Here is a 22,900-nt window from a genome sequence, read left to right on the forward strand (position 1 = left end):
TATCAAAAATGTTTCAGCTATATTATAAAAAATACAAACCGGAGAAAAGAGAATTCTTATCTAAATAAACTTAAAAGAAAGAATATATAATCCATTATCTTCAAAAATAATGATCCCTACTATCGCTTAAATGCATTAATTCAGGAAAAAAACATACAGAAAATAAAAGTTTGGTAATTTAAATTGACTGTAACTTAAAATCCTCCTCTTGATCATCAAATTATTTTTATTAGGAACTAGCTATGTGCGCTAAAATGATCTGTGACAAACCACTTCATCTCGTACAGTGTAAGGTTCATATAACCTATAGGTTAAAATTATGTGTCTACTACAAATCATAGCAAGTCAGTATTACAAGTAAATTGATCTTACTTTTGCTCTGGCACCCATCTTGGAGGAGACATCTTGATTTCTTCTGCTCTGTTGTAAAGTTCTCATCATAGGATCATGACAAACAATCCCTTCAATCATAATGTTGGACAATAATAATGTTTCATGATATATAATTCCATGTTTCATAACAAACTATCCCTCCAATGACAATATTTGATAATGATAATGCTTCGTGATATAAAACTTCTTGAAGGATAATGTTTCATGACATATAATCCTTTTAAAATGATAATAAAAACAAAATTTAAATTATTTTCATGGATACAATTTATTTCTCTGACTTTACTAATTCAAATGTACTAAAATGCTATTTCAGCAGGCAAATCCCATTGAAGTAGAAACATTTGTGAAATACAGTCATTTGGCTAATCAATCTTGTTTGGGATTTTAACATTATGCTTCAGTAAATAGAGGTTTTCAAAATGTGCAATTTGTATTCAAAATTCACAAAATTTTAGCTTTCTTTTCTGAATGTATTGAGTCAGATGTTGGTGGTTGATGTGGTCAGTGCTACTGTCAAATATTTTTAGTAATTCATTGTATGTTTTTTATATACATTAAGTGTCAGTCTTATTTGTACTAGGAACAAAATAAAGACAGAAATATTAACTTTCATTGATGAATATATTGTCTTCTTATGTAATGATAATAAGCTTAAACAGCTTTATACTAACCTGACATACTCAGTAGATCTGAGATCATATTTGTTTTTATCTTGGAGTCCAATGGGGAATCACTAGAAATAAAAATAAAGTTAAACATATTTTAAAGGAAAAGATAATACATATTTAATTTTCAGCTAATGGATCCTAACAGCTGATGTTTATTGTTTCTAAAAATTATGTAAAGGTTGTTTTTACAGAGACATTTTGTTGTCTTCATTAAGCTGTCAGTTACTCAGAAGAAAACTGCCAATAAGAATTTTTATCAAGAGAAATGTAAGTTTAAATACAATGAAATGCAGAATTAGCACTATATACCTGTATATGAACAAATATAAATTTCATTTTCTTTGTATCAAATGTTCAAACAAATAAATCTTTTTTTATCATTGCTATATATTATATGTGATTCTCATAATATAAAATTCTTTTATTCAGAGGAAAATTAACTGTTTTAAATGCAAACATATATATGATTTATCAGTCTCCTACAGGTAAGGGGATAACAAATCACAGAACATTGATAAAACAGCACACATACCAAGCTAAGGACGGAGATAAATTGACTTCTAGCACCCAAGGTTTCATGTTATCATCAACAAGAACATCAAAACCATATAGTTCTGAAATACAGTGTCATAAAATATATAAAAAAAAAAATATATGTAGATAATATGATAGTTAAATAAAATAACATATGTAGATGTGTATTAAGATCTACAATGATGACAATACATAAATTGTGAATTGCTGTATTGTAAGAAAATAGAAACAATTTATTCCAGTACAGAAAAATGCATAGTACAAGTAGAACAGAGTCAATGTCATTGTAATTATCATCAAATTCTAAAAGGATATTGTCTTAAACTGAATTTTGCTTTTACAGTAGTAGGATATCATAGAATCTAATAAAATGCTCCGCAGGGCGCAGCTTGATACGACCGCAGAGGTCGAACCCTGAACAGTTGGGGCAAGTATGGACACAACATTCAAGCTTGATACAGCTTTGCATTTGGATTGTGATTAAATATTTGACACAGCATAGGTTTCTGACACAGAATGAATGTCACGTCTAAGAATTTAAAAATTTTAAATTAGACATTCACCTATTATGGTCCAATATCCAAAATCTAAATACATGGTTAGATTCAGCATATCAAAGAACCCCATGAATTTAATTTTTGATGAAATCAAACAAAGTTTAATTTTGGACCCTTTTGACCTCAATGTGGACAAAGTTGATAACGGGGCCCAAAAATCAAAAATCTAAATGCATGGTTAGATTCAGCATATCAAAGAACCCCATATATTCAATTTTTGTTGAAATCAAACAAAGTTTTATTTTGGACCCCGATTTGGACCAACTTGAAAACTGGGCCCATAATCAAAAATCAAAATACATGTTTAGATTCAGCATATCAAAGAACCCTAAGAATTCAATTTTTGTTTAAATCAAACTAAGTTTAATTTTGGACACTTTGGACCTTAATGTAGACCAATTTGAAAACGGAACCAAAAATTAAGAATCTAAATACACGGTTAGATTCGGCATATCAAAGAACCCCAATAATTCAATTTTTGATGAAATCAAACAAAGTTTAATTTTGGACCCTTTGGACCTCAATGTGGACCAATTTAAAAACGGGGCCCAAAATCCAAAAACTAAATACACGGTTAGATTCAGCATATTAAAGAACCCCAAAAATTCAAGAATAAAACCCCATTGAAATTGGTCAAGAAATAAGCAATTTATACGAAGTATCTTCTTTTGCACAATACTGTGCAATTAAATATTTCTTGCTATTGCGCAATACTGTACAATTGACAATTTCTTACTATTGCGCAGTATTGTGCTATTGGATATTTCTTGCTATTGTGCAATACTGTGCAATTGAAGATTTCTTGCTATTGCGCAATACTGTGCAATTGAAGATTTCTTGCTATTGTGCAATACTGTGCAATTGAAAATTTCTTGCTATTGCACAATACTTATTATATAATAATTTACACATCCTGTTTGGTGTGTATCTCCTACCATATCATTATTATTTGCTTTTAAATATAAATCAGAAATAACCAACTAAAAATGGAAAATTTTAAAAGAAAAAAAAAAAGGAAAAAAAAAATAAATCCCCCCCATATTTTTTGAACCTCCTTATGATTCATCACTCCCAAACTCAATCCCAGCCTTCCCTTTGTGGTATGGTACCTTGCAGTACAATTTTAGAGAGATCCATACACTTGAACACAAGTTATTGTCTGGAAACTAGAAAAATTCGTAAGGGTTCCGCGGAACCCAGTGTCTCGCCTACTTTTTGCTGTTAATCACAGGCTAAGCAAAAATGAGGAAAAAAATTGATAAAAATATTCCTCTCTATACTATCTTTTGATTGTAAGTAGCTTCTGTCCAAGTTTGGTAAAAATCCAGGATAGTTTATGAATCTAATAAATGTTTTAAAAACTTAAACTGCAGACTGTATGTAATGTTAACTGGAAGAAAAACTAAGTCCATTTATAAGTAAAATACAGAAAAAATGGAACAAAATTTCCTTCTAGATACTAGCTTTTAATCATAAACAAGCTTCTGTCTAAGTTTGGTACAAATCCAGGATAGTTTAAGAAAGTTGTTCAAATTTTAAAAACTTTAACCACAGAGTGAATGTAATGTTAACTGGCAGAAAAACTAAGTCCATTTATAAGTAAAATACGGAAAAAATGGATTTTTATTTTTTACAAAATTTACTTCTGGATACTAGCTTTTAATCATAAACAAGCTTCTGTCCAAGTTTGGTACAAATCCAGGATAGTTTAAGAAAGTTGTTAAAATTTTAAAATCTTTAACCACAGAGTGAATGTAATGTTAACTGGCAGAAAAACTAAGTCCATTTATAAGTAAAATACGGAAAAAATGGAATTTTTTTTTACAAAATTTACTTCTGGATACTATCTTATGATCATAAACAAGCTTCTTTCCAAGATTGGTAGAAATCCAGGATAGTTTAAGAAAGTTATTAAAATTTCAAAAACTTTAACCACAGAGTGAATGTAATGTTTCCTGGCAGAAAAACTAAGTCCATTTATAAGTAAAATACGGAAAAAATGGAATTTTTTTTTTACAAAATTTACTTTTGAATATTATCTTATGATCATAAACAAGCTTCTGTCCAAGTTTGGTAGAAATCCAGGATAGTTTAAGAAAGTTATTAAAATTTCAAAAACTTTAACCACAGAGTGAATATTTGTGGACGCCGCCGCCGACGACGACGCCGACGGAATGTAGGATCGCTATGTCTCGCTTTTTCGACAAAAGTCGAAGGCTTGACAAAAATGTGTTTTTTGGCCCCAAATTCCTAAACGTTTAGGGCAATTACCCCCAAACTCAAACCCAGCTTTCCCTTTGTGATATGGAACCTTGAAGTACAATTTCAGAAAGATCCATACACTTACACACAAGTTATTGTCCTGAAACTAGAAAAATTCTTGTTTTTTGCCCCTTTTTGGCCCCTTATTCCTAAAATATTGAGGCAATTACCCCCATCATCAATCCCAGCCTTCCCTTTGTGGTATGGTACCTTGCAGTACAATTTCAGAGAGATCCATACACTTGAACACAAGTTATTGTCTGGAAACTAGAAAAATGCTTATTTTTGGCCCCTTTTTGGCCCCCCAATTCCAAAACGTTTCGGCAATTACCCCCAAACTCAATTCCAGCTTTCCCTTTGTGATATGGAACCTTGTAGTACAATTTCAGAAAGATCCATACACTTACACACAAGTTATTGTCATGAAACTAGAAAAATGCTTGTTTTTTGCCCCTTTTTTGGCCCCTAATTCCTAAAATTTTGAGGCAATTACCCCCAAAATCAATCACAGCATTCCTTTTGTGATATGGAACCTTGTGGTACAATGTCAGAGAGATCCATACACTAACACACAAGTTATGTCTGGAAGTTACAAAAATGCTTATTTTTGGCCCCTTTTTGGCCCCTAATTCCTTTACTGTTGGTACCATAACCCCCAAAATCAATCCCAACCTTCCTTTTGTGGTATTGAACCTTGTGGTAAAATTTCATAGAGATCCATTCACTTAAACTAAAGTTAGAGTGCGAAAACCAATGTGTCTTCGGACGACGCCGGACGACGACGACGACGTCATACCAATATACGACCACAAAATTTTTTTTGCGATCGTATAAAAAAGAGTTCATTTTCTCATACAATTAGCTCAAAATTTCCAATAAATATAGAGAAAAACAAATGATCAAAAGTTCAATATGTTCTAGCTATATTCTAAAAAGTCAATGTTTAAAAGTACCAGCTACCTGTGGATAAAAAAGGTCAAACAATTCTCACTCAAAACAATTGCTTGTCTGATTCCTAACTGGTACAGCAACTTTCTAATGAATGTGGTTAATTAAAACAAATAAACAAATATCCATTTTGTATGACTGTCCATTAAAATTTAATTGGTTTGCATAACTTATTTCTACAATTATTATTGTGGTTTTTGGCATTTATTAAATTCCTTTAAATATTTCTATAGGTTGATCAGATTCCAATCAAATATTATAACCAATGCTTACTTACCAAAACAATTTCCTTTATGAGGCATAAACATTTTACAGGCAGTGGCTATTGGAAGTTCTACTGAGATAATTGTTTTTATGATCACATCTTCAATCTTCATCATCAACGCTGTAAAAATAACATTATAGAATTTAAAGGTATTTAACTCTCCATGTGATCCATCATATTTAACCAACATTGTACTTATAAAGTGATCTTCAGTACCCTAACTTTAGTGTATGTGATCTCAGGTAGGAACCTTACCAAACATGTCCTTGATATATCATTTGTTTTTACTTATTTTCGATTTTCTTCTGATATTTCATTTTTATGAACTTCAGTTGTAGGGTCCTTGCAGTCAATTTCTACTAACTTAAATACCTGTTTGATTTCAGAAACCTCACCAATAGTACTTTTTACAATATAATCTCAGTCAAATTAACTGCATTGCTGCCTTTGTATTGTAATCTCAGGTAACTTACCTGCAGTGTCCTTCCCATGTGATCTCAAATAACGTAGTAAGGCACCCAATGACCATTTGTTACCATAATCTTCTACTTCTGGATCATCATTTCTGCAATGAGACACAAAATATTTACAAATACATTAGTGGCATGTATAAAAAATCATCATAAAACCTCACATCAAACAGAAAACATTCATATTCATGTCAGCTCCTGATCTGTAGCCATAGTACAAACAAAATTTGGAACAAGTACAATTTTCATATAATTTTCAAAGTTCAAGGGCAGTAAATCTACTAAAATTCTGTCAACAAGCATGATTAAAAAACTAGGTCTGAAAGTCATCAGGTCATCCACATCTGAACGGGTTTTAAAAAACTCCTGACAAGTACAATTTTCATGAAATTTTCTAAGGCCAAGGGCCATAACTCTGAGAAAAGTCTGTTGTACCAAATGAAGCTTGATTTGCAAGTCATCATTTTACACTGATGAACCAAAAATCAGATCAATATCTCCAGGGATATTCAAAATAACTCTGTGTATCTGTTTGATTTTTATAATGACTGAATGACTCAAGGAGGGACAAGAGTAACTATATGCCCTGGCCTGTTATAAACAGGTGCAAAAAAATCTAATATAACCAGAAACATCTACTCGGAATTGAACAAGCAATCTTTGTGTAACATCTGTGACGCAATAGCTCTATTTAAATGTAACTTTCCTAATTTTAATAGTAATTATTGCTACTGCTTAATGTAGAATTTACATGATGTAATTTTTCAAATGTATTTTGAAGTAATCTTTCTGATAAGTTTGATTCTGTCAGTCAAGAACTAATTGCAGAATTATACTTCTGGTGCCAATATATTTAAGACAGAGAATTTTATAGGAAAACTGATGTTTTTCTTTGTTACTGTTTTTCATCACAGAAAAATGTGAAACTTACTTGACATAATCATCACTTTTCTTGTTGACACTGTAATTTGTTAAATGCATACATTGATTGCGTATATGTCTATTGCTCTTCTCATATTTCACTGTAGCAAATCTGAAATTACCATAAAAACATGCATAAGTATATAAACATTTAACAATTGAAGTATAATAGAGTGAAATTCACTTTTTAAAAAAATGTAATATACTTTCACTTCTTTTAAACAAGTATTTTAGATCTTATATCTTTACAAGGAAGATAAATTATCTTGTTATAATAAGAGACATCTATGAAGAAACTTACCTTGTAAGACCTTCTTCAAACAAATAAATAGTCAAAGGATCATACGAAGTCACACAAACATACAACCTGACATCAAATTTAAATCCTACAAATAATGAAAAAATAACATTGTAAATACAGAATCTTATCGCAATGTTTTAAGGGAAATCAAAAACATATGAAAGTATAATATCTTATATCTTTAAAGGGGCATTAGCTATGAGATATAAAATAAACTGTTAACAAAGAGATATGTCTTGCCTATTTGTTATTTTGATAATGCAAATGTTGAAATTAAAATAGCAATACTTTAACATGTAAGTTATGCAAATATTCAAAGTCAATGAACCATGACTGAAGGACAGGGCTAAACAATCTCCATGGAAATGAGATGTGCCGATGCTAATACAACTGCATACCAAATACCATTGACTTTTCATAAGTCGTTCCATTTATACAAACCTAAACACAAACATTAACTTGTAAACTATGTAAAAGTTTCAAAGTCAATGAACCTTAATAAGGGGATGGGGTTATATAATCTCCATGGAAATGAAACTTGCAAATTGTGAAATACATTTGCATACCGAATATCATTGACTTAACATTAGTGGTTCATCTTAAACTGACCTAATCACAAACTAATACATGTAAACTAAGCAAAAGTTTCAGTCAATAGACCATGACTGAGGGGTAAGGACCAAATATTCTCCATGGAAATGAGATGTGCTAATGCTTATACAACTGCATACCAATTACCATCGACCTTCCACTAGTGGTTCCCCATAAACTGACCTAATCACAAACTAATACATGAAAACTAAGCAAAAGTTTCAAAGTCAATAGACTATGAATGAGGGGGCAGGGCCAAATAATCTCCATGGAAATGAAACTTGCAAATTGTGAAATACATTTGCATACCAAATATCATTGACTTAACATTAGTGGTTCATCTTAAACTGACCTAATCACAAACTAATACATGTAAACTAAGCAAAAGTTTCAAAGTTAATAGACCATGACTGAGGGGTAAGGACCAAATAATCTCCATGGTAATGAGATGTGCCGATGCTTATACAACTGCATACCAATTACCATCGACCTTCCACTAGTGGTTCCCCATAAACTGACCTAATCACAAACTAATACATGAAAACTAAGCAAAAGTTTCAAAGTCAATAGACTATGAATGAGGGGGCGGGGCCAAATAATCTCCATGGAAATGAGATATGCCAATGCTTATACAACTGCATACTAAATATCATTGACCTACCACTAGTGGTTCCCCATAAACTGACCTAATCACAAACTAATACATGTAAACTAAGCAAAGTTTCAAAGTCAATAGACCTTGACTGAGGGGTCAGGGCCAAATAATCTCCATGGTAATTCTGATATATGTTTTAGTATGTTATAAATCAAATATGGGAATTTGAGTCAAATTAATGAACATGAATTTGACAGCTAATGCCCCTTTAAACTTAACTAAATCAAAGAGATTGAAATGTTTATTTCTTTGCATCCCTTAATTTCTACTCAAACCCTTCTTTGACTCCTGCAAATGTAACATACCACTGTCAAAATTTTTACACTTAAAATATTTTTTCATATACTGAATTTTCACAATCTTCTGCTTAATTCAATGGTTAAAACTTTGTGCAGAATAAACAAATAAACTATACTGATTTTACATGGTTTCAAGGTTTAGGTGCAATGCTAGTTTTAAAACTTGACATTGAAGGGTTCGTAGGCACCTACTGCTCATTAAAAATTATAGATTTTGGACTTAAAATTCAAAGAGTAAACATTTATTTTAGCTGTAAAATTATGAACATTTCATAATTTTTCAATTATCTGACATTCACCAAATATGATTAATTAATTCAAAAGTGAGTAACAGAGACTATTTCCTCTATCTGAAGTGTATAAGGTATGACAGTTGGATTCATTCATATATTTGAGATAAAGAACAGCAATACAACCTTTGTCATTGCAAAATGAATATTTTTTGACAAACAATCCAACTTTGATATCATGTTAATGTACTGATATCCTTTTATTTCATAATACCTTAAAATGAAAATCTAGGCACAAAAATTCACCAGAACAGAACTGTTGTAATAGATAAACTTACCATCTATCAGTAATGGATTGGCCAAATATTTACAAACAATTAAATTCTCATCAAGAGGAACTTGGTCAGGCTGAAAAAGGTACAATTCAAATCATTTTTAAATATAAAATTCAAGTGCATGTATTTATTATAAATCAGAATTTCAAAATCCAAATGCAAACTTATCCAATACCTTTTACTTCTGAAATTTAAAATGGATGTTTTCATTTTTTTCAATTTGATAAAAGTTCTGCTTCTTACTAACCTGAGAAAAAACCTTAAATCAAGCAACAATTCCGTCAAGAAACACTATGCTATTGATAAACATATATTACAGCAACACATTTCAAAATGGGTCAAAATATTTCAGTATAACTTAAGATAAATATTTGTAGAAGGAATTTTTGTAAAAAGAGTCTCAAAACAGCGAACATTGAATTAGAAATCTGTTTCAGATCTACTGGAAATCAAACTTGAAATAAATATGATGGTGAATGGAAATTAAACTACATCTAATTTTACAATATAACACTTTTATAACACATACATGATTTACAAGGAAGACACCTCGACCTCTGGATGAAGCAACTGGTTTAACTATCCATGTTCCTTTCTCTCTCAGGAAACAAGCTGTAAAATATTAAATCAGATTAATAAAGGTGCTGTCACAGAAAATGAGCTATAAAATTGTATCTACAGTAAGAACAACAAAAGATAAATGATATTGTATGTATAGAAGATTTTTAATAAAAATATTTAGGCAATATAGTTTTTATTTATTTAGTCATATCATGTGTACTGTCAACTTGAATTAAATTTCAATGAAATGTGTTGCTAGTATATCATGCATTAATACTGTGTGCATCTACCTCAATTTATTTTTAAAAATCCCAGTTTATCTGATAGCTTAGCTTTTATATCACCACTTTTTGTCATAATTTAAAAACATTATTGAATGTCCAGGACATCATGTCAGTTGTAATTTGAGATTCTTGTGAATGTTTGTAGACCTATTAATGAAGATATCTGTTAATCACATATAAATTAACTGATAAAAAGCTAATTTTTATTATTTCTGTTATAAAAGATATCTCTCTTATTAATGAGTTGGTCATAGAAAAAACACACTGCTGTAACATGCTGACCACGTGTCGTATGTGAAATTATCCATCAGCTGTTTTTTTTTACTTTTTACATTTCAATCTAATTTTTATCAATGAATAGAAATAAAATCACACCCTAACCTACCATATAGTACAACCGATCAACTTGTATTAAATAAAAATACTGAAAACAAATCAGGTTTGTGATTACGCAACATCCTCATGACTTCGCTATGTAGTCAGTTGGCTGGCAGGTTTTAGCTATTTTTAAAATTCTTTAGTGACTTAAATCGTCATTTCGCCGGCAAGATTATGGCCTGTTATATTTGAAAAGATTTCTTCTTAAAACCAAGTTTGTATTTAAGTATCTATATATAGCTTCTTAAAACCAAGTTTGTATTTAAGTATCTATATATAACTGTCATGTGCTATAATTGCTTCATCAAGAATCAATAGAAATCCCCTTATGAGTCCTGTTACACTGTTTTTTTTTTAAATTACAATAAAATTAGAAATTTAGGGGAATGACCCCAGTAGGTTCTCTTACCTCTTTTTGATTCGGAAAAGGGAATTTTAAAAACAAATTCCTTTAAAACTGCATCAAAATCTGATGAAAAATAAATGCCAGACATGATAGTAAAAACATTGTTTAGGGCCCCTTTGTTCCACTTTTTTTTAAACAGTGGGCCTCAATTCCCAAAATCTATACTATCCTTTCCTTGTTGCAAAATACATTGTGTTAGAATTTGATCAATATCTGCCAACTAATGAGTAAGTGTTTGTTGTAAAATAAATGGATGTCAAATAATGAACAATGACACCAACACATCAATAAAATAAGAAATTTTGCAAAGACATTAAAAGGAAAAAAAATTATTGAAAATTTGTATATATCAAAATGTTTTTAAACAAAATTCCTTCCAGAAAGAATCTGTTATTTAATGTTTACCCTTGTATAATTTATTAAACTTACACAGTATAAATAATTGTTCCAACAGTTATTGATTTAAATTGACTCAATGTCTTATCTCAATCCTTTAATCCAATTATCTTGGGTTAAACACATTCACAAGATTACATATATTAAAACATTTATCAATAATTAATTCTTTCACATTTTACAGTAACTCCAAAATAAACAAAAGAGTGATTTATTAAAGTCAGATAATTTGTTGAGATATAAATTAGGATCTACTGACTTTCAATTTTAAACACTACGAGTGTGTTTCATAGGTAATACCAGGTAGGTGTTACCGGCAAAGGAGGACGAAGGCAGTCGGCTAGCCATGTAAAACAGTCTTACTTATTTAAATAATTTTGATTCAAATAACAAAAAAAAAACTCATTCTTTTTTTTTACTTAGTTCACTGACATTTGAAAAATCATATACGACACCCAGAAAAATAAAGCAGAAATACCATATTTCATTGTCTTCATGATTGAGGCCTGAACAAAAAATATTAGCAGGTTTACCAAATTTCTTACATAAATTCTGCTGAAAAGTAAGCTGAAATCCAGAATCACTCCCAATGTTGTTCATGTTATTATGCATTTTATTTATGATGTCATTATCTATGTAATCGAAGAAACACGGTCTACACTGTTAGTTTCAGTTAACATTTTTATCTTATTAAAGTATCATTTCATTAAATTATAATTATTTCTACATGAATTTGGAGAAGATTGACATGTCATCTTGTTTTTAATCTTATTATATAATATGTATAAGTTCTTACCACAAAAGTCTTGATATTCACTGGGAAGAATGAAACTTGGTGGAATGAAATCGAAATGTTTCACACCCTGAAAAAAGTAAAATAAACAAGTGAAACTGTGAGCTACTGCTCACTGATGATACCCCAGCCGCAATTTGATACTTTTAATAGTGTAAAAATATGTAAGTGTTCGGTAAACAGGAAGTTGTTGAGTGGTGAATCTGAAAACGCATCACACGGTATAGCTGACTTATATAAACCCGGAAACCAAATTTCAGAAATCCTTGTAATGTAGTTCCTGAGAAAAATGTGGAGAAAATTTTCAACTTGGATGTCATGTGTAAAATGATGTAAGTGTTCGGTAAACAGGAAGTTGTTGTGTGATGAATCTGAAAATGCATCACACAGTATAGCTTACTTATAAAAACCCTGAAACCAAATTTCAGAAATCCTTATGATGTAGTTCCCGAGAAAGATGCGACGAAAAATTTTCATGGGACGGACTGGCGGATGGACAGACAGAGGTAAAACAGTATACCCCCACTTTTTTAAAGCGGGGGTATAAAAATTAACTTAAATATTATACAGATTAATACTTTCCAAATACTGATGTATTAATGCTATGAAAGTATTTCATTTTGTACAGTACTCATTTTTTGCTTCTGTGATTCATCAGTCAAGCGAATTACAAAACCCAGCTATAAACAACTATTGTACTGTCTAAAAATTTAGTTACCCATATAAATCTGATATCACAAATTAAAAAACAAACCATTTCAATAAATCCTGAAAACTGAAATTATGATTTTTCTACAATCATGAATATGGAATTGTATTTTTTCTAAAAATTTATGAAAAGGTGATTTCACAAAAGATTAGTCAAATATGCTGTATTCAAACAATCAAAATTCACACATTTGATTTTTTTCTTGTGTCATGCTATGGGTTACCTTAATTTGCTGCATTCGTTGAACATTTTTAAACAATCTGTCTTTCCTTGTGATTTCATATGAGCGTGGGAAATGATTGATTTTCTGAAATTCTGTGAGACCTCTTAATGTAAATGGTTTGAGATGAGAACCAGTCCACATAACATTAAAATCAGAACTGTTTGGATGAACCTAAAACACAGAAGTACTCATTATTTATAATACCTTCTTAAAATTAAGTTTCATGAAACTAATGTCTTTAAAAGCTTTAAGGGGACATACACATGTACCAACTAACTCATAACAAGAATCTTTATATATAAAATAATTATATCTCAACAAATATATCAGCAGAAGGCCATTTCAATTTCAAGCCAAATTACAAGACCTTAACCCATATTTTCACATATATGTCCTTGACATTTGAAAAGTTGTGTCAACGGAAATTGCATTAAAAATTGTCTGAAATTAATAATTGCTACAGAACAAAGTAGGATTATTGTTTTAGTCTCTCAGACATTTGTAGTTGAAGAAGCAATGCTAAAACTTCATTTCATATTAAACATACCTCGTGAAAGCCATGGAAATTCAGAATGTTTCTGATAACTTTAGTTTCTGACCCTCCAAATTTATAGGCTAAATGGTATCGTTCTGAAATAAAACATATAGTCAACTTGTATTGCTTACAATGTAACTTTTATTTGACCAATTTACTATGAAAATCTAAATTTCTCATTCATTTTGACACTCATGAGAATTCATCAGTGCCTTTTTGTTTTCGTCTATTTAGGAATTTAGTGTTGATGTTAATACTTTTGGTGTCAATTTTACTGCCCTCATTCAAGCAAACAGGAGGAAGTAATCTGACAAGCCAAAAAAGTGCTCACACATTACAACTCATCTTTGTCAAGCTGCTGACCAAATATAAAGTCATTCTGTTTTATAGTAGTATAAGAGAAATTTGTGAGGAAAAAATTTGTTGGATGAACAGATGGACAAAGTGATTACAATAAATCCCTAACTTCTACAGTGGGGTATATTTTTAAAATATCCAACTTCCCAAATTAGTAGACCAAGCCACAAAATCATTATTATTCTATGCGCCGTATGCGAGGTAATTCAAAACATGATCAAATATAGGTGTTCTACTTGTTACAACCTTTTTTCAAATTGTAAAAGTATGATAATCTAGATACATTGTACAATGTATTAATGTAAATAAACGGTTGTCAATAAATGAAGTAACATATTTTTAAGGCAACATTTATATGACCAAATCCACTCTTGGTTATAGCAATTATTGATAATTTGAAATTAAAAATGTACTGGCTACATATGTGAAAAAAATGATGATGATGGATGGCTGTTAAACTCCCAGTGGCAAATTAAATGCATATCCAGGACAAAAAAAATGGTAATGCAATATGAAATGTATCCAGATTTGTACTAGACAGACATGCTGAGCCCATATGTGCAAAGAAATATCATGAAAAAGATATATAAACATTCATAAAGAATGTAAAGTGAACACAACAAAATGATTTTCTTTATCTAAATGTACCTCCAACTGTTCTTTGATTTGTCTTTTTATTGAGTACAACATCTGCATTAAAAGTAATGACTGGAGTCTTTTTACCATACCCTGTCCATTGTATGTTTAATTGTTCTTTATTCCTGTTAAAGAAAAGAAATATGTTTTACTCTTATTGATAGAAGATGATTAAAATACACTACAGTCTATAATTTACTTATCATTTAGCTGTCTGAAATTAATGTTATGTGCAAGTTCTACTATAGTAGTAGATTTTTTTAAGGAATTCAAGATAAAACTAAAATAACATTTAATTTGACTTAATTTTCTACATAAAACTTTGAAGAATAACATTTATCTAGTGGCAACAAAGAAAGTTTCAGATCCAAACTTTGTTAATTTCTTTCAGTATTTAACAAAGCTTTTTCAGTTTACATTATAAAAAAAAACCTAAAGGTTTAACTTAATTTCACAATAGGTGCTATAAATTTGACTAGAGCATTTCAAATTTAAAATATTTTTTTTCACAGGTTAAACAAATTCAAAGCTTTTGCTTATTTCCCTTATTCTTGCATGGTGTAAATAACAGAATTAATGGTACAAATAATACAGGAAGTAAAAATGTTGAAAAAGTTGCTAGTTAAATATTCATTGGAAAATTGTTACTGGTAGATTAAGTACAGTACTTTGTATTAAAAGGTGTGATGGATCAAACTTCGTTGTGTAGAAATAAATGTCTAGTAAGAAACATGCACTACTGTTAGTTAATACTTTTATTGTAACAAACCTTTTATAATACCTAAAATACAATTTTAAAAAGTTTAAAACCAGGCAATCAAATCAAAACAAACATAAATAACTTTGTAACAAAAGGTGACTTAATAAAATCATCTTGACAGGTACATTATATACATAAATACATAAAGCATATATTCTTATATGTGTATCAAACGGATTGATTGATTGTTGGTTGCTTAACTTTCATTGGCAAATTTTGCATGCATGTTTAGGACGAATGTGCATTAAATATGAAGAGCGTACATGTATGTGGCAAACATAGAGTAGGTGGGTGACAGATCTGAAAATATGAAGATCATAAATATCTGTGAAAAACAGACAGTAGATAAATGACAGATCTTAAAATGTGTCACTTGGAAAAGAAAACAAATCTGCAGTCTGGTACATAATATCAAGAAGCTTTAATTTGTAGTTGCAAAGACGAAGATATAAGTAAGAAGATATGGTAAGTCAAAGATCTGAAAATGTTTCACACAGTAAAGCTTACCCAATTGAATATGAAGCTTGGTAACAAATATTCAAAAATGTGTTATGGAGAGACACATGTATGGAAGGATGGACAAACATTAACCTGTTTACCACACTCCATTTGGGCAGGGGAATAAGTATATTTAGTTTGATTATTTACTATAAGCAGAGCACCCAACTATTCCCACTAACAAGGAGAATGATAGAATAGTTATAGTCATTGGATTTTGAAATTACTTTAATCCTTCAGAAACAACAAATTAAAGCATGAATGAGATCAAACCTAACAGCACAGAAATATGTAATATACATGAGAATCAATGCACAGATGTATCAATAATCTAGCAATAAATTTCATGTATTCATTGCAGCAGTTGTTTAGCTTGCAGCAAGGTGTGAAATTTTGCTTCAGTTAAATGTAACTTAGATAAAAAAAAAAAAAAACAAGTGAGATACTGTTCCTTTGCTTTCAGTTTTGTCATGATCATGCAGGTATTTATTGTCTTGAAAAAATACAACATACATAATGTATTTCATTTTTTCCCATTATTTTAATTGATACAGCAGTTGTGGTCTAGACTCAAAATAAGAATTGGTACAAGGTCATGTGACATCATTATGTCATTGGCAACAACTGGGTGAAGTGTAACTCAGATCTTAGCAAGTGGAACAAAAATAAAGCTAAGGCAAAAAAGTAAAACTGTGACCAGTCACCTTGAATATATAACCTTGTGTAAATATCAAGGTTGCAACAATTATAATAAGTATTTAGACTTACTCTTCTTCTTCAGATTCATAATCTGAATCTCTTTCTGTGTTATCACTACCTTCACTGTGTTCTGATGGTGTACCACCTGATCCATTGTCTGACATTTTTATCTTTTGTTTGTATTAGGAATCTTCCATTACAAGTTAATCTTTCTTCTTGCGATGGCAGTCCAGTATGATCCCATTAAATTGTTATTTCTCATACCTTACATTTTGGCTAAGTTTTGTCTGTAATAAAATAGTATATAAAACACTGCTGCATAATCAAATAAACATTTACTCCTTTAATTAGCAAATGATCATAAAGAATTTAGTAAAGCTTTTCAGATTTCTTGAACAACTGTTCATACTAATGTACATTAGTTGTAAGAACTGAGGTACAGTATAAGTCTGTGTTTAATACAGAAAATCTTGCAAGTAAAACTGAATGTACCAGCAAAAGATTTTTTAGAAGAGCTAGCCAGGACAGATTTATAAAGTTTTTTTTTATTAATAGCAGTCTTTAAAATACATTCATAAAATGTACGGGTTACAGCATACTTGTTCTGCTCTTATAAATGTATTACTGTGTCCAAGCAAAAAATATTTACCCAATGGCTATATTATAAACAATCTATGACAAAAATGTGCAATATTTGAAGGACTTTTAATGTAAAGATTAAGATCAAAAATAAAAGGGAAAGGTACTTTAAGTGTGTGGGTGTTGTAAATATACTGGAAACCAGGGCCTAATCTAGGATTTTGGAGAAGGAGAACTTCTCCTTCCATGAGAGAGAAGGGAGAAGTGGTCAATTTCTTGGAGAAGTGAGATTCCATTACTGTTTCGGTTGCATAGTGTTCTCATGCTTATCACTAAGGAAATTGTTTTATATGCAATAAAAAATATACTTGCAGTTTTTATATGTTATTGTACAAAATGTATATATAGAAAGTTCTTAATAAAAAGGTTTAGACAATATAGTTATTATTTATTCAATGATACCATTTGTACTGTTAACTTGAATTTAAGTTTAAATAAAATTTGTTGCTTGGGACATGAGGGAGTAGCCTAGAAATTTTATGGTGCATTAAATTCATGTGCAAATGCCTCAATTTTTTTTTAAATGTCCAGAAAAATATGACTCCCAGTTTACCTGATGAATTTCAAATGGCTGGGAATTTAATTTATATCACCACTTGTCATTATTTTGTAAAACTTTATTGAATGTCCAGGACATCATGTTACATGTAGTTGTAAATTGAGATTCTCATTAAAGATTGTAAGCCTATAAATGAAAATATCTGTCAATCATATATTAATTAACCGATAAAGAGCTAATTTCAATCATTTTTTAAAGATATCTTCCCTATCAACGAAATGGTCGTGAAAAAAAAATCCACTGCTGATCACAGCTGGTCGAGTGTCGTACGTTTGCAATCACATTTATCCATCAGCTGTCTTTCTACCTTTTATATTTCAATTTTTATTCAATGAATATAATAAATCTACCGTTAATTCCCACCCTTAACCCACCGAATAGTACAATTTGATCGACTCGTAATCAATAAAAATAAAACAAATCAGCTGAGTGATTACGCAACATCCTCAGATAAAAATCATTGTAAAATGATAACTTTAACAGACTGTCAGTTTTCCGTTGGAATAGTTTTTAATGTTATATCCAAGGATGTTCAAAGTCGCCGTTGTGATTATTTAATTTGATCGTCAACATTATTAGTCCTGGGCTGTTTCGAAAACCTTGATTTTCCTTGTCAGTCGCCATTTTTTTTACCTGGGAGACTTGTAATTCACAGGTTGTCTCCCTTTTACCGATTTTCATAGCGATTTGACTTCGCCATGAAGTCAGTCGGCTGGCGAGATTTAGCGATTTTCAAAATTCTTTGGCGACTTAAATCGTCATTTCACCGGCAAGATTATGGCCTGGGAAACTATAAACAGCTATGGAATAATTTATTACAACTTTCAAATACAAAACTGACAACATTTCATTCCTTGGACAAATGTTGGAATAGTATGCACACATTTACAACAGAAGGAATATTAACATAACATAAAAATAATTATGCAATTTCTTTGGTACATATATATAGCATTTGTATAACCATGGTTCCTAAATGTATATATTGGTAGCTTCGTGTACCAAAAGTTAATATGAGGAAATGTGGGTTATGTATCAAGAGAGCAACCCAACAACAGAAACAACAAGAAATCTAGATGGTAACAAGTCTTTCAACCGTGTTGATTATCTCATTATTTCATCATGTATACATGCTTCTGTATTTTTCATTCCACTGATTTAAATTTTTTTGTATTGCAAGAGGGTATTAGAAATAAAAGATTTGAAAGTCTTATGAAAAAATTGGGCTTTCTTTTAACTTACTGGTCATTGTACTCTAGGGTTGGGTTTCAGTTTAGGTAAGGGTTTGTTTAAGTTTATAGTTTTTTTCATTAAGACTTGCTAGAGTTACAATTAGGTGTGGGTTAGCCCAGGTTAGGGCTAGGTTTAGTTGGAACCCCTAAAAAGGAAAAGACCAAAAGTTGTATAAGGCTTGGTTTTCACTTAAGAAACCAATCAATTTTTTCTTCAACTTTCATCTATTCATTTTAGGTCACTAAATTACCTTTTTGACATTTATTTTAAATAAACAACTATATATTCCCAAAAATTACAAAAAAAGGTTATCAGAAATAATAAAATATTCACTACTTTCACTGCAAAACATTTTCACAGCTTGGACAAGTAAAACTCAATTTCATTGATGAAATGAAGTATGTTTATTTCACTATCTTTTTTGTCCCTGACAGAAATCAAAGAAAACGAATATAACATATTGACATTTTCATGTTGTCATGGCACCAATCAACTATCTCTGAAACGGAAGTAGAAAAAAAACATTGTTTAACAGTTCTTACATTCTTAAATTGTATTGTTAACTTTGTATAATCGACATGAATTTGATTAAATACTATCAAAATGTCAGGCAATGTAATAATTAAATATAATTCCGACGGTTTCGATTTAAAAAAAATAAAATTTGTCCCACTGTCTCTGTTGTCGGTCTTTTGTCCCGACAACTTGGAGTATCTCTTTCGCTACTTGTTAGGTTGTGAGCTTTTCCTAACTGTTTAAATTTTTGACATTTTCCATTTATATTCAATAAAACTTACTGTGAACCACGGACAAGTTCCCTCTGATTGAGCGAGTTGGGACAAGCGCACTGCAAACAATACAAATCAATTCTGGAATAGAATTGTACTGTAAATCCGGAATTTTGCGTTCGATACCTCATTGCAGGTAACCGTATTTCAATCGTTTACAGCATCCGTTACCATATATATTTCTATTTTGGAATCAAAATACAATAGTATTTCAAGAACTCTGTTCTGTTTTAAAGAATTTTCAGGTAGTTCCGGTTTACATATGGACCACTTGGAAAACACTGAATAAAAGAGAATGGCGGCTTTGGCTATATAACTAATAAAAATGTTCACCCAAAGAAGACATAGAAGACTCATAGAAGTGACCAAAATTGGCACTATATATGACAAAAGTAAACCGTTAGTTATAGAAATTTACAAAACTGATTCCATGAGAATATATTTCTTTCAAGTTCAACAAAATAAACCCTCTGCTGTTTGTACTGATTATGATAAACGACCTACCCGACCAAGTAGATTCAGATGCTTAACTATTCGCATATGATACAAAGATGTTTAAAATAATAAAAGATCCGATAGATAGGAATAGTTTACAAGATGACATAAACAAGTTGGATCAAAATTGAGCTATAGATGGCGTCAGGGACTTTCTATACTAAGTATAGAAAGTCCCTGATTGCGTTTAAAATTTTAATCCCGAAAAATACAAGCACATGAAAATATGTCGTGAAGAAAGCCGCAACCAATTAAACACCCAGTTATAATTTAACAAATAACAAAGGTTAAAGAGGAAAACGATATAGGAGTCTTAATTGACTCAGAACTCACATTAACAAACTATATAATTCGAAAAGTCAATAAGGCCAACTCAATCTTTGGGGTTCTCAGGAATCGAAGAACTTTTAAATATTTGGGTACTTAGACATTTTTCACCATTTTTTATAAAACTAGGGTAAGAACCCACCTTGATTATGCAAGTTTAGTCTGGTCACCATACAAGAAAAATGATATTGACAAAATGGAAGGAGTTCAAAGAAGGATAACTAAACAGCTAACAGGCCTCAAAGATTTAAATTATCCAGAGAGATCGAAAAAAAACTAGGCTTACCTACACTATCATACAGGAGAATAAGAGGGGATATGAATCAAATTTTTAAATTGTAAATGTTTACAATGATAAGGAAGCAATTTCTTTTTTTTTAAATTGACAGAAACAACAAAGAGTTAGTAGTAGAACAAGTATTATATACACCTTGAGGGCGTTAGCCCGAATGGATGTGTCTAATCTATACCAAGATATTATTGTCAATGCAGAATGATAGCTTTCAAAAATTAAGGAGGGTGTCTTTCAGCGATTTTATCATATGTTATTGAAAAGCATGATAAATGCAGGGTATCCAATTTCATTTACCTACATCTTGGTGTAAATAGTTATAAAGTGGTAGGCCTACACCAAAGGTTTCAGTCAAATATCCGAAAACACTCATTCTCTGTACGAAAAGCCAAAACTTGGAATAAACTGCCACATAAAATTACCAAAGCCCCCTCCATAAATGCCTTTAAAAATCGGCTAGACAAGCATTGGATAAACGAAGAGATCTACTTCAATGATTATAGGGCAGAGTTATTCAGAAGTCACGGAAATAAGGATAGTATAACAATTAAACTGAGTTCAAGATGAGTCTGATGAAAAGAAATCTTTGTTATCCTGTACTGGAAATTAACTCTAAGTATTAAAGTTCAGATTAAAATTACTAGTAAATATAAACATTCAAATTCCGGGTTTTCGCCAAAGGAAATCTCAGGTCAGCTTAGGTGTCTCCATTTAAACTACTTAATTAGTACCCTTGTTAAGGGAAAGTTTCGACCAGAAGGTGTGTTACCGTGCATCTCAGACTTTGACAAAGCAGCCGCATACACGAGTATAGCTGGTGGATTTTTAATAAACATTTTCATCTTCTTCTATCTTCATTCAGATCAAGTTTCGGCTGTCAAGAAGTTATGACTATTGGACATACAAAACACAATATTTGACTCTTTGATTCATAATCTATTTTTACGGAAAAATAGGCGTACTATACGCTTTCGGAACAATCTTTAAAATAATGAGGAAAATAGAAAACAGCGAATTAAAATTGGAATTTTCCTTACAGTATTCTGTATTGAAATGTTTAAGGGTGTTCTATTCAGGATTCTGTTCTCAAAAATATTTTCATAAATGATATATTTTTTTTATTTGTTTACGATAGAGAAATAAAAAAAAAATAACAGATTTAACCAAGATGTGCTTTGAGCTATTGCTCACTCGTGACATACCCGATGTAAGTATTTGGGAAAAAGGAATTTGATGAGCAATGAGTGTGAAAACGCATCAAACGGCATGACATGCTCGTGTGCAGCTTGGTATCCAATTCATAGTTCCTTGGAAAACGCGAACAAGAAAGTTTATGAGCGATATACGTAACAACGCATCACACAGTACAGCATGTTAACATGAATCTTGGCACCAAAATTTCAGGAAGCCATATGTCAGATTTGTAGTCCTCAAGAAAATGCAAAGAAACATTCATCTTTAGAAATGAACAGAGGCAAAGCATTATACTTTTGTACTCCCATCCCTCAAAGTCGTAAAACATTCATTTACAGAAACGGGAATAAAATGAATGCAAATGTAATATTAAACATTGACTCAGAATTAAGTTTCACGAACCTAAACCAGATGTATGCAAACAAATTCACCACTTTTTAAATGTTTAAAAAGGATTTGACAAAAATTCAACAGACTGCAGTATAGATCAACAAGACTATGGAACACTCTTAACTTAAACATAAGAAAATGTGAATCTCTACCATTATTCAAAAAACAAATTCGTACCCAAACTAGTAATGTCCCAATGTATTATTATGTAGGATATCGTCTTGGTCAAATTCTTCATGCTCGCTTAAGAATGGATTCAAGTTCATTGAATTCTCACCTGTTCCTTTGCATTTAGTAGACTCCCCAAACTGTCGTT

General features: G+C 30.8%; 1 protein-coding gene across 22 annotated transcripts in view; it reads right to left on the minus strand.

Annotated features, from left to right (window-relative positions):
* Positions 1 to 19,963, minus strand: part of LOC127698380 (tubulin polyglutamylase TTLL5-like) — a 66,168-nt gene extending 46,205 nt beyond the window's left edge. For all 22 annotated transcript variants that reach the window (XM_052201813.1, XM_052201810.1, XM_052201803.1 and 19 more), the window contains exons 1-15: positions 19,896 to 19,963; positions 16,737 to 16,954; positions 14,723 to 14,835; positions 13,730 to 13,812; positions 13,183 to 13,353; positions 12,254 to 12,320; positions 9,962 to 10,044; positions 9,436 to 9,505; positions 7,323 to 7,407; positions 7,032 to 7,133; positions 6,104 to 6,195; positions 5,643 to 5,750; positions 1,597 to 1,678; positions 1,068 to 1,129; positions 373 to 461 (exon numbers count right to left, since the gene is read on the minus strand). In XM_052201813.1, coding sequence (XP_052057773.1) covers positions 373 to 461; positions 1,068 to 1,129; positions 1,597 to 1,678; positions 5,643 to 5,750; positions 6,104 to 6,195; positions 7,032 to 7,133; positions 7,323 to 7,407; positions 9,436 to 9,505; positions 9,962 to 10,044; positions 12,254 to 12,320; positions 13,183 to 13,353; positions 13,730 to 13,812; positions 14,723 to 14,835; positions 16,737 to 16,831 — 1,302 coding nt within the window. In that variant the 5' untranslated portion in view covers positions 16,832 to 16,954; positions 19,896 to 19,963. The remainder of the gene's footprint in view (positions 1 to 372; positions 462 to 1,067; positions 1,130 to 1,596; positions 1,679 to 5,642; positions 5,751 to 6,103; positions 6,196 to 7,031; positions 7,134 to 7,322; positions 7,408 to 9,435; positions 9,506 to 9,961; positions 10,045 to 12,253; positions 12,321 to 13,182; positions 13,354 to 13,729; positions 13,813 to 14,722; positions 14,836 to 16,736; positions 16,955 to 19,895) is intronic.
* Between the last annotated feature and the right edge of the window lie 2,937 nt (positions 19,964 to 22,900).

Source organism: Mytilus californianus, unplaced genomic scaffold, assembly GCF_021869535.1.
Source record: "Mytilus californianus isolate M0D057914Y unplaced genomic scaffold, xbMytCali1.0.p SCAF_4, whole genome shotgun sequence".
Lineage (NCBI taxonomy): Eukaryota > Metazoa > Mollusca > Bivalvia > Mytilida > Mytilidae > Mytilus > Mytilus californianus.